The sequence below is a fragment of the Saimiri boliviensis genome, chromosome 12, assembly GCF_048565385.1.
Source record: "Saimiri boliviensis isolate mSaiBol1 chromosome 12, mSaiBol1.pri, whole genome shotgun sequence".
NCBI classification, from domain to species: domain Eukaryota; kingdom Metazoa; phylum Chordata; class Mammalia; order Primates; family Cebidae; genus Saimiri; species Saimiri boliviensis.
In genome coordinates, this window is record NC_133460.1 from 68,946,228 (window position 1) to 68,959,267 (window position 13,040).

At 34.7% G+C, this 13,040-nt stretch overlaps 1 protein-coding gene across 1 annotated transcript in view; it reads left to right on the plus strand.

Moving 5' to 3' along the window:
* Window positions 1-13,040, plus strand: part of PCDH15 (protocadherin related 15) — a 1,717,060-nt gene that overhangs the window by 1,676,228 nt on the left and 27,792 nt on the right. The window contains exon 37 of the mRNA XM_074382505.1: window positions 9,337-9,513. Within this exon, the coding sequence (XP_074238606.1) occupies window positions 9,337-9,513 (177 nt within the window). The remainder of the gene's footprint in view (window positions 1-9,336; window positions 9,514-13,040) is intronic.

Below are 13,040 nucleotides of genomic sequence, written 5' to 3' on the forward strand. Positions count from 1 at the left end.
CTATTCCTATTCATAAAGTTAAGGTATTTATGTTGCTGTAGTTGCTCAGTTATATTCCTAGTACCTAGACCAATGCCTAACATACAGTGAGTGCTCAATATATATGTGTTTGATGAATGAATGAGTGAATGAAGTTGCCCCACGGTTTTGTCTAAACCCACCTATTTCTGGCTATTTTATTTCTCATCTAATCTGTTTTTATACATTCAAACATATTTTGTATTTATGTTCTTCCTTTCACATATAATTTGGTTTGTTAAATATATGCTATTCTGTGTTCAATATAAAATGTCCTCATCTTCAAAGAATCCTTCCTAGATTGTATTAACTCATAATTAATGCTCTTTTTTCCTAATTTCAAAGCACCCATTGTCTGGACCATCTTATGTCCTATTATTTTCCAATTAATCTTGTCCTGCCTTTAGAAATCTATAGTGCTGGTAAATTGTTATTTTTATATCACTAGATCACTTATACTGGATTTTTAAATGACCCCCGTTGAGAGTTGTTTGACTTTCACACAATGTTTAGGGGAATAAACACAGATTTCTCATATACTGTTTGCCCCCACGTATGCATAGCCTACTCCATTATCAGTGTCCCCTACTATCATGGTACATTTGTGACAATTGATGAGTCTACAGTAACACACTGTCATAGTCATTTTGTGCTGCTATAACAAAATACAACAAACTAGATAATTTAAAATGAACAGAAATTTATTTCTCACAGTTCTGGAGACAGGAAAGTTCAATATCAACGGACCAACATCTGAAGAAGGGCTCCTTGATGCATTATCTCATGATGGAAAGTCAAAGAATGGGCAAGAGGAGGAGAGTAAAAGTGGGCTGAACTCCACCCTTTAGAATGAATACATTCACCCTCACGGTCTAATCACCTCTCATTAGGCCTCACCTTTTAACACCGTTGCATTGATGATTACATTTCTAACGCATGTGTTTTGATGGACACATGCAAACAACAGCATACATTGTAGTCCTTCAAAATCCATAGTTTAAACTAGGGTTCACTTTTGTGCATTCTATGGGTTAAGATGATATTTTCAGTGCCCTAAAAATTATCTGTGCTCTTCCTATTTATCTCTTACCCCTCAACCCCTAGCAATCACTGATCTTTTTACTGTCTCTGTAGTTTTACCTTTTCCAAAATGTCATATAGTTGGAATCATATAGTATATGGTATTTTCAGATGACTTTCTTTCACTTGGTAGTAGTTTTAAGTTTTCTACATATATTTTCATGGCTTGATAGCTCGTTTCTTTTTAGTACTGAATAATAGTCCATTATCTCTACATTCCACTGTTTACCTATCCATTCACCTACTGTAGGATATCCTGGTTGCTTTCTAGTTTTGGCTATTTATGATTCAGGGCATATTTAAATGACAGATCTGAATTATCCAGACTACAGATTTTTTTCAAATTCCATAGCAATTACAGAAATTTTATGCAGAATACAAAGTATGTGATTGATTTACAAACACAGATTTTACAAGAGTCTTAGACAATATGACAAATGTTGCTACCCTGAAATAATTAGAAAAATGATTAGTGCATCGGTACTTCCTCACTTTAAAGTGAAAATATGCATAATATTAGTTTGAATGTGTTAGAAATTAGCTGAGGCTCACTTAAGTTTACCATATCAAGAGAATGAAAGATAGGGTGAAAAATGGTCAGTAACAAAGGCAGGTCCAGAGGCCTGGGAAGCAAGGACATCAAGGATAATCTTATATAAACTGTCAGTCTGCTGAATACGTTGCACCTTGCATGGATGAATTTCAACAACTTAAAACTCTTAGAGTCTTTGACTCCAGACCCAAATTCCAAAGAGAGAATGCCCTTAATTGGGTGAGGTGGAGTTTTTGGTTGTTTGCTTTGCATGAGGCTAGGGCCAGGTAAGATCCCTAAAGTCCTGCTGGATGTGACTGTTGGAGACCAGATTAATTCCTCAAATCAAAATCAGGGTGCTGTTAGAAAAGAACATAAATGCTACTGAGACAAAGCAACAAAGCCCAATGTGGAATGGTGGTATTAATGCCTTTTTATCAGTGTTTTTTTTTTTTTTGTTGAGGATTCAGTACTACTCCTGTGACTATGTAAATAACACAGTCCTGAGCAAACATTTGTATTTGTGATGGAAACAACTGATGTAGCACTGTGGCTTCCATTTCCCAATGAGTAGGCAGTACACAGGACAAAATCTCATTACCAACACAAAGAGAATAAGGACTTTAATTGATTATGGTTTATTTGTTATTGTCATTTTCATGGCAGGAAAAAAAAAGCTTTTACATATCACCTGTTTTTACAGTTCATTTGGCAGTTTTTAGATATTATTGAATAGTGTTGACCAAAATTTACACTAAGAAAAGTGACATACAATTGGAGATTTTGAGGGCTCTTGAGTATTTCACAGTGCATCTTAGTTGTTTGAGCTGTCATAACAAAATAGCACACACTAGGTAGCTTAAACAACAGCTTTCTCACAGTTCTGGAGACTGTGTCTGAGATCCAGGTGCCAGCAGGGTTGGTTCTAGTAAGGGCTCTCTTCTTGAGTTGCTAACAGCTGCCTTCTCATTATGTACTCCCATGACCACTTTGTGCATGGAGAGGAAGAGAGCTCTCTGATATCTCTCCTTATAGGAAAATTAGTCCCATTAGATCAGAACCTCGCCCTTGTGATCTCATTCAACTTTACTTCCTTGAAGGTGCCATCTCTAAATACATCAACACTTGGAGTTACTGAATTTAGGAGAGAAGAAAATTTATTCAGAAAGAGCATTGTAAGAGAGGAGGAGGGGTATTGCATGAGTGAGAGGGACACTGTTGTAATGGAGAGAACTCTCTACCCAAGAGACCTGCAAGTGTCTCTAAAGGTAAGAAGAAAAAGACTTTCACAGGGAGGAACAGACAAGAACTGGATGTAGGGAAGTGGGAAGATTGGACAGTAGATCAGAGAATGATTTACCTTATAATCAACACATTCTGGGAGGTGCCTTTAAGGAGGAGTTAGATGTGCTCTCAGGCTGTTTACCATACCATACCATGCCATACCATAGCTATTTACCAGAAATGCAAGGCATAGGTAAAATTCAACTGTCAAAAGTAACGAGTGTTGTCTGATTGAAATCTTACATGTTTCAGCATTATAATTAGTCAACATGATTTAAATATGTATTTCCTCATTTTGTGTCCAGGCAGCATTACTCTATTTAAAAATGCATAAAAATAGTATGCATTTTTATTTTTATTTTTGAGGAGGAGTCTAGCTCTGTTGCCCAGGCTGGAGTGCAGTAGCGTGATCTCGGCTCACTGCAACCTCTGCCTCCTGGATTCAAGTGATTCTCCTGCCTCAGCCTCCTGAGTAGCTGAGATTACAGGCACACGCCACCATGAACAGCTAATTTTTGTATCCTTAGTAGGGACAGAGTTTCGTCACATTGGTCAGGCTGATCTCAAACTACTGACCTCATGGCCCACCCTCCTCAGCCTCCCAAAGTGCTAGGATTTCAGGACTGAGCCACCACACTGGCCCTAGTATGCATTTTTAATCCCCGTATTAAACTACTCATCAATTATGAAATTATAAAATGTAAGATGCAAAAAATAGAATAGGCTGTATTCCCTATTCTAACTGAAAACAATAGCCTAGATTTTTTTCATTAAATATTTTATATTACGTATATTTCCAAAACAATTTTCCTGTAAGGGAGAAGGGGAAAGAAGGGAGCTAGAAGTTTGTGAAAAGTTTTGTAAATATTTTAGAAATTAACCCCTTATCAGATATATGTTTGCAAGTATTTTCTATAATCTATTCTGCAGGTCACCTTTCTACTCTACTGTTTTTTTTTTTTTTTTTTTTTTTTTTTTTTTTTTTTTTTTTTTTTTTTTTTTTCTGTTCAGAAGCTTTTTGGTTTGCTGTACTCCCACTTATATTTTGCTCTTGTTGCCAGTGCTTTTGGTGTTATGTCCAAGAAACCATTGCCGGACCTAGCTCAAAAAGTGCTCTGTGTTTTCTTTTGAGAGTTTTATGGTTTCAAATATTGCATTCAAATCTTTAATCCATTTTGTTAGGTTTCCTGTATAATAATCCAATTTAAAAATAGCAAAGGACTTGAAGAGTCATTTCTCCAAAGAAATATGAATGGTAAACAGGTACATGGAAAGTTGCTCAACATTTCTAATAATGAGTGAAGTAAAAATCAAAACCAAAAGAAAATTTATCTCACAACTGTTAACATACTGTCAAAAAAAAAAAAAAAAGTTAAATTTTGGTTAGGATGTAATGAAATTGGAACACTTTTACCCTGATGTTGAGAATATAAAATTATGTAACCACTATTTTAAAAATTACAGAGCTTCATCAAAACTAGAAAATAGAACCACCATACCTGTATAAACATAAAGATTAAAAGCAGGATCTTGAAGACATATCTGCACTTCCATGTTTATTGCAGCATTATTTATAATAGCCTCGAAATGGAAACAATACAAATGTCCATCGACAGATGAATGCAGAAAGAAATTGTTGTACATACTTACAATGAAATATTTTTCAGTCTTAAAAATGAAAACAATCCTGCCATCTTTGATAATATGGATGGACCTGAAAGGCATTATGTTAAGTGAAATATGCCAGGCACAGAAAGACAAATACCGCACAGTCTCACTCATGTGTCTCTCACCAAGTTGATCTCATAGTAGCAGAGAGTGGAATACGGATCACTAGATTCCTCTAATATCTTGTAGAATACTGTTATCACAGCACTGTCACCATGAAAACTTTTTATCAATACAAAACACTGCACACTTCAAAGAAACAATTTAGAAAGTTCATGCTATCTGAGAGGAAGTAGAGAAGAAATTTGTCTTCCATACTGAATTCAAAAGAAGATGGAAAGAAGTAACCTGAACTCTGAAAAGATTTGTCCTCTTTTAAAAGCCATCTATGTCTTGATATACATTTCATAAACGATAAAGCATTTAGTTTCTCCTTTGTGTAAGCTTTAGTCTCTCCTTTGTGTTTTCTCTTCTTTAACAAAGAATGATCTATAAAAATTGACTTATCTGAAAATAACCACAAAATGCCAACATTTATATAGGTCAACCTATAATTAATAGAAGTTTTAGTTTTTGGTTACATTTCTTGGTTTCTTTTGTAAGATTCATACTTCTTGTAAATGTGTGCATATTTAATCAAGCATAACAGTGATGCATATAATGTGTGTGCCTCTTTTAAATGTAAGGTAGATCATATTACTTTAGTATTTAAAACCCAGCAACAGATTTTTATTTCACTCATAACAAAAGACAATGCTCTTACAATCCTGAAAGTCCCCATGTGGCTGGGAGCGGTGGCTCATGCCTATAATCCTAGCCCTTTGGGAGGCTGAGGGCAGACAGATCACCTGAGGTCAGGAGTTCAAGACCAGCCTAACCAACATGGAGAAACTTCATTTCTACTAAAAATATAAAATTAGCCAGGCGTGATTATGTATGCCTGTAATCCCAGCTTCTTGGGAGGCTGAGGCAGAAGAATCACTTGAACCCCGGAAACAGAGGTTGCAGTGAGCCGAGATCATTCCACTGTCCTCCAGTCTGGGAAACAAGAGTGAAACTCCATCTCAAAAAAACCAAAAAGTCCCCATGTGATCTGCTCTGGCCACACACTACTACATTAGGACATTTGCACAAGCAGTTAGCAATTCTCTTTTCTTTGAACACTCTTTCCTAGAATAGCCACAGCACACACTGCTCCATAAAGTTTTTGCTCAAGTATCAAATTCTCAATGATGCTTTTTCTGAACATTTTTACCAGTTTTATCAATTCATTATCTGTTCTTTGTCTTGCCCAATTTGAATGTAAATTCTATGACATCGAAGAACGTATTTTGTTCACTGATACATTCCATGTGTCTGGAACAGTGTCTGGCCAAGGATAGGCATTCAATAAGCATTTGTTGAAGGAATGAATAAATGAAAATTTTCTTAATACTTGCCTGAATTTTGCTATAATTTAATTAGCCCTGAATCCAATTTAATTTTTTACATTTTTAAACTATGAAAATATAGGTTTATATGAAGACTTTTTTCATCATGAAGTCAGGAAGAGGAAATAGGGAGTTAAATATGTTTTTTAAAAATATAACTATATTGTTCTTTTATTTCCATTATAAAGAAATTCAAGCAATATAATACTTGAAGAAGATGAAAGTTATATAAGGTAGACTCAAAATTATATCATCCAGCTCTAAGTATTATTTACATTATATAAACATCTTATGGACATCTTTTTTGATATGTGTATGTATGATACAAATATTGCAGGTTAGGTAAACATCATTGCAAATCTCTTTTTCTCTGTATGGGGGATACATATATGTATATATGTGATGAAATCTGTGTACATATAGGTAATGAAGAGAGATGTAGAAAATACTTAGTATATAGACATAGATAAGTGAAAAGATAGATTTTTACAAAATGTGTTCTCATTTAAAAGGTATTAAATTTAGTTTTACATAAATGTATAAGAGAAAGATACAGAAGCAATTAAGATTAGGCTGTATCTCTTTTTATCATAAGATATGCTTTATCCCAAAAGATCTTTAGAAGTTTAACAAAAAAATGCTCATGATGAAGACATTATTGCATGTTTTAAATGACATAATTTGTTTTTAGACTTCTTTATTTATGATTTCCTGATACCACGAAGGAATTAGTACAGTTATATTTTATTCCACATCTAATTTTTCTTAGTCACATGATTCTGCAGTATTGCACTGAAAAACAGAAAAGGACCCAAGTGCAATAGATATGTTTCTTCACTGTAGGATTGCACACAGTTAATCTACGCACATAGGAAAGATTTCCTTAGAACATGTCAAATCAATGCCAAAGTGCACTGGAGAAGACACAAATTGTTAGACCAAAGTATTGGGACAGACAACCACCTATTGCATCGAATTTAACTATATATTCCTGTTTGTGTTTTGATTTGCGAACTGATGATACTAGTGATAAATATACTTTGTTATTAATTCCACAGATTAGTTAAAGGCCCTGAATGAATTTGAGACAAGGAAGAAGCTTATTAATGGAAACATTTAAGTTAAATTAATAATAAAAAATATTCATTTTATAGAATAGTTACTGTTTGCTAGGAGCAGATTTGTGTAAAAGCTTTTAGTTCATTGACTGCACATAGAACCCCACATGATACATGACTTCCTTGTTTTCTATTTAAGAAAACAGAGGTGGCCAGATGCAGATGTGATGCTCATGCCTGTAATCCCAGCACTTTGAAAGGCTGAGGCGGGAGGATCACTTGAGGTCAGGAATTTGAGAGCAACCTGGCCAACATGGTGAAACCCTCTCTCCACTAAAATACAAAAATGAGCCAGGTGTGCTGGTGCATGCCTGTAATCCAAGTGTGAGGCAGGCGAATCCATTAAACCCAGGAGGTGGAGTTTGCAGTGAGCCAAGATTGCCTCATTGCACTCCAGCCTGGGCGACAGAACAAGACTCCATCTCAAAACACAAACAAGCAAAAAACCCGGAGACTTTGAGAGTTTAAGATTACTTGTCTAAGGTTATGCCACTGATAAGTAAAGGAAATCAAAATTGAAGCCAAACCTCTGTGCTCTTCAGTGTTGTATCATTATTGTTTGTGCCTCCTACAAAATGTCAAAAGTATAATCTTTTTTGATTCCGAGGCTGCTTATTTTTGTTAAATAAGCATAAATCTCTCAGGAAGAAAATCCAAAAAGCACAGTCCAAATGATGTTAGAGTAGTCTGTGTGTCTCAGTACTTCCATTATCTTCAGGTGCCTAGATTTTGTTTTGTTTTGTTTTGTTTTGTTTGAGATGGAGTCTTCCTTTTTCACCCAGGCTGGACCGTAGTGGTGCAGTCTCAGCTCACTATAGCCTCCGCCTTCCAGGTTCAAGGGATTTTCCCATCTCATTTCTCAAGTAGCTGGAATTACAGGCATTCAACTATTAACTGGTATTTGCCAAGTGAATTTACTCCTCCTTTTTTTCCACATCATCTTTTCTTTAGTCTACTTCAAGGACATCATCAGAAAAGGAATTGCAAAGCTGAGAGATCAGTGGGTGTGGAGTAGTGACAGAAAAGGAAAATAATGAATTGTACTTCAATAAGACATACTTCAACAGTGCTGAGTTACAAATATTTATAAACAAACATTGTACTATAATGGATAGTGTCTCCTGGCATGCACTGGTAGAGCCATTTCCTCCAAAGTTTAGTAACCTCATTGTTTTTGTAACAAGGACAAACCAAATAAATACCAGACTGTAAAGGCAATATATGTTCAATAAAGCAAGAAATATGTCAATTTTGGCATTAGAAGCAAAAGCTTTTTTCTGATGTATCAAAGGACTTAAGAATAGAATGCCCTTTTCTCCAAATAAACCCTCAAAGTATAGACTCAAAAAGGAACACTGAGTCTATAAATTTTAGAATATTTATCATATATAGTAATTAAAATTATTTAAATTTAAACATCAAATAGTGAATTATATGTTCCTAATATTTCTATACTTGGGTTAATAATGTAAAGTTTTTAATAAGGAATGGGACATTCGGGAAATGGTAATAAATCACTGTCAAAGTCTAGTGATGAGATGGGAAAAATTTCTTATTGATTAACATTGTCTCTACTTTTTAAATGAGTATCAGTAATTTATATGAGATGGCATGTTGTTTTTATTCACCTAAATAGCATCTGAAATTTGCATGCCCTGTTTTTATCTTAATGTGGTAATCCTGCCATTGCAAAAATAGTTCCACAATATCCCACTGCTGTGATTCTGTAAGGATTTCCATACCTTTGGGAAAACAGGCATCCTAGCCCTGCTTTTTAGCATATAGCTGTGTGTCAAGTGTCACAGACTCTAGTGGGAGATGTAATTTATGACACCAACCATGTGAAGTCAAGAGTTCTAAGACCCCATGACTCCTACAAAGCATAGACAGTTTTGTTTGTACAGCATATTTGGCATTTCCCAGGAGCCATGTAAAAGCTCAAATGGTACCATAAATTCAAAAAGCCTAAAGTTAAATAGGACATGGTTGGTGACCTTTTCTACTTTATTCAGTTCTAGTACCATCGGGAGCTAAATGCTGAAAAAATATAGAGAATGTTTTTCAAGGGTTTATACTCAGTAAACATTAACAAAAACCAGGCTGTCATCATTTTTAATTTACTAAATGTCTTTTCAAGTTGAAAGTATTTTTTTTTCTCCCAGAAAGCCCATTGGACTCTCATGTTTGTACTCTGTTTGATTTATAGGATCTTGGATCGCTATGTTCAGGAACAGATTCCTGGTGCCAAGGTTGTAGTAGAGTCCATTGGAGCTCGCCGGCATGGGGATGCCTTTTCCCTAGAAGACTATACCAAATGTGACTTGACTGTCTATGCAATCGACCCCCAAACCAACAGAGCCATCGACAGAAATGAACTTTTCAAGTAAGTGCTTTTTGTTATCTGTAACAACTCTCTGGTTACAATAGCAACCATATGTGATTTTGATTTAAGGTTGTAAGTACTTCAAGTTTTAAACCCACCAAATAGTTGTTGAGAGTGAAGTGAAAGCAAACAATACCTAGGGTCCTCACACCTAAAAGTTTTCAGGTCCAAGTGTAGGCTACAGTGAGTGATTTCAGAGGGCCAGTTTTCTTTATGGGCATCAGAGGACCTGTTGTACTTATGAACAAGGAACAGCTCCTTGAAATCACCAGCTCCTCACTCTTGCTCAAAGACTTTGGCTATTTGAGGGAAAAGCACAGATTCTTAAAGTGGCCATTTGTCTGCAATGATTTTCACATGCTTGCATTTTAAGACGGAATCCAGCTTTCTTACAGGCCTGCTAAATCAGCAAAAATCAGTATCTTTTTCCTTAACTTAGAGGTGGAGAGCAGGTGAAATAATCATTCCCATTTAAGTCCATGCTCTATGTGAAATTTCATCCTAGCATGAACTTAAATATTTTGAGTTGTAAATTCTAAAAGTAAATAAAATACAGAATCTTAAACAAAATCCTGCTACTTATTTTCCTTTGGATGATATTTGAGCATACTTAAAAAAAAAAATTGTTAATAGATTTTTCTCTACTCTAGTGACACCTAATGTCCAAAAGGGTCTTGGAATGAAATTCTATCTGAAACATTTTTAGTTAAAAATATATATTGATATACAATAATAACGGTTTATATGTACATGTATACACAGTAATTCCAAACTCTGTATGTAAAACATCATATTTTCATGATTTAGTTTTTCTTTGTCTATACTTTCTAAACAGCATATAAATATTTCCATATACACATTTACAAATATATCTATATGTAAATGTATTTATTCAATTTGTATTCAAATCAAATTCTGAATTTGGTTTTATTTTAAATCTGTTCATCAACAAAATTTCATCACTTCTATTTTGGCCATAATAAAATAATGATTTAATATCAGCTAAAACTTTTTAAAAGCCCTACTTCTTAAACATGCTATTTATCAATTCATTTTTAATAGATATTTGTGCCATGTGCAAAACAGGATACTGATTGTGGAGGAAATATATATGAATGAAGTAATAGCTTTCACCCTGATGTTATAGCCACCATCAAAATGAAGCAACATTTAGATCTACCTAGCCAATTTTTTGTACATGTTATTAATTTTAAAAGTTGATGTAGGAGTAGGTTTTCAAAGTAATTCTTATATTCTTTCCATTAATTGTCAGAAAATTAAAATATTTCTTCTTTATGTGAATCTACCTGCATTCTGTGTTTTTTGCATACATTAGTTTTGTTTTTGAATTTCATAATACATTGAGTTTAGGGTGTTTTTCTGTAAATATAAAAACATTTATTACAATTAAGCTGACTTTAAAGAATAAAATAATGGTGATTAGAATTGGAATTTATCTAGCATACCTTCTAGAGATAAAATATTCGGAAAAAAAAAGCCACTTGAGTTTCAACTGATACCATGAAATACAAGATCAACATCCTTCATTCTAAGTAAGTTTTTCAAACCTAAATTATATTATGGAGTGTAAAGATATAAATTGAATAAAATAATTATCATAGCCACCAGGAAAGGAAAAAACAGTGAATATATATAAATCATAAATTTTTATACTGAAGAAAAGATATAGTAGCCATTAAATATTAAAATTTTGCCTTAGTGGTCTTCACCTTGAAATATTATAGAATGCTTAGAATCACTGCTCTATTTTGAACTCTAGAATTGTTTCTTGAAAGACTTTATAAAACAATTACATACAGATGCATATACATAGTCTCTCTCTCTCTCTCTCTCTCTCTCTCTCTCTCTCTCTCTCTTTCTGTGTGTGTGTGTGTGTGTGTGTGTGTGTGTGTGTGTGTGATCCAAGGCTGATAATGCCCAAGTATTATTATCTATTCAGTAGTTAAGAAAGTTACTGATTATTTAGTTTTTAACACTGAATAAGTGTACTTGATCATTAAGATGCCTGTGCAGGTCACCAGAAGTATTCTCTCAATATCCTTTCATCTTAAAATCTAAGCTTCTGAGGATGTTGGAATTCTTGAGTCAAAGGATTAGAAATCATACCAATAGGCCAGGCGCGGTGGCTCAAGCCTGTAATCCCAGCACTTTGGGAGGCCGAGGCGGGTGGATCACGAGGTTGAGAGATCGAGACCAACCTAGTCAACATGGTGAAACCCCGTCTCTACTAAAAAAAATACAAAAAATTAGCTGGGCATGGTGGCGTGTGCCTGTAATCCCAGCTACTTAGGAGGCTGAGGCAGGAGAATTGCCTGAGCCCAGGAGGCGGAGGTTGCGGTAAGCCAAGATCATGCCATTGCACTCCAGCCTGGGTAACAAGAGTGAAACTCCGTCTCAAAAAAAAAAAAAAAAAAGAAAAAAGAAAGAAAGAAATCATACCAATAATCATTCATCCTCAGACCTTTGATTTGGAAAAAAAAAATGGGATTTTGACAGTCAAAAATAAAAAAGCTCATAAATGCATAGAGAATAGTGGAATTACTTTTAGTGACATGTTAATAACTTATTTTGTTTGGCAAGCTTATTGGTATTTTAATTTTTTTATTTTTGATTACCTGAATAGCTTAGATTTTCTGCAATAATTATATATTACTCTTATCTTGCTTTTTTTTAATCCTTGTAGTTTTCAACTTATTGGAGCTGCAATTTTGTTAGTTTGCTTTTGAGTTTTTTGCTTTTTTATTTCTGGAATAGTCTCAGACATTTTTTCTAATATTATTTCTTATATCCCATTTTCTCTTAATTCCTTTGCTGGGATCCTAATTCCAATTTGATTTTTCTCATAATTTTCGGGTGTTCTGTTCTGGCTCTGCTCCCCTCCACCCCCATTCCCCTGCCCCCCGACCATATACACACACAGCTTTTTCTTTGTATTTTAGTGTGAATAATATTTACTGCCCTATTTTTAAATTCACTAATTCATCTCTGTTAGTCTATTGATGAGCTCACTGAAGAAATTCTTCATCTTGATGTCTTTTTTGAAAAGATATTTCTAGCCTTTCTGTTACATTATTTCTTATTTCCAACACTCTACTGAATTTCTCCATCGCTTCAGGCATGTTTGTGCTTTCTGCTTCTCTGTTATGTATTAGTCAGAGTTGAATCAAAGTTCCTGTCTGATAGTTCCAATATCTGGGCTATCTCTATCTGGTTCTGTTGCTTTACTTCCAGAACATTGTTGTTTTTTATTGTGTAGCGTTTTTGCGCCCTGCTTGCCTAAATGCCACACATTGTGTGGAAGAACAGTAAGGACTGAGGTAAACAGAGTTTAGACCTGTAAATGGACGTTACAGGCATTTACTCTGTTGAGTAAAGCTATTCAGGAATTATTGGGATTTTGCCATGGCCATTATTGCTTCCTCTGTGTCAAATGCTTCAGATTCTTCTATTGGTGGGATGGTGTCCACTCATTCTTAGCATAGAGGCTGCGTGCTGTGGGTTTTCTC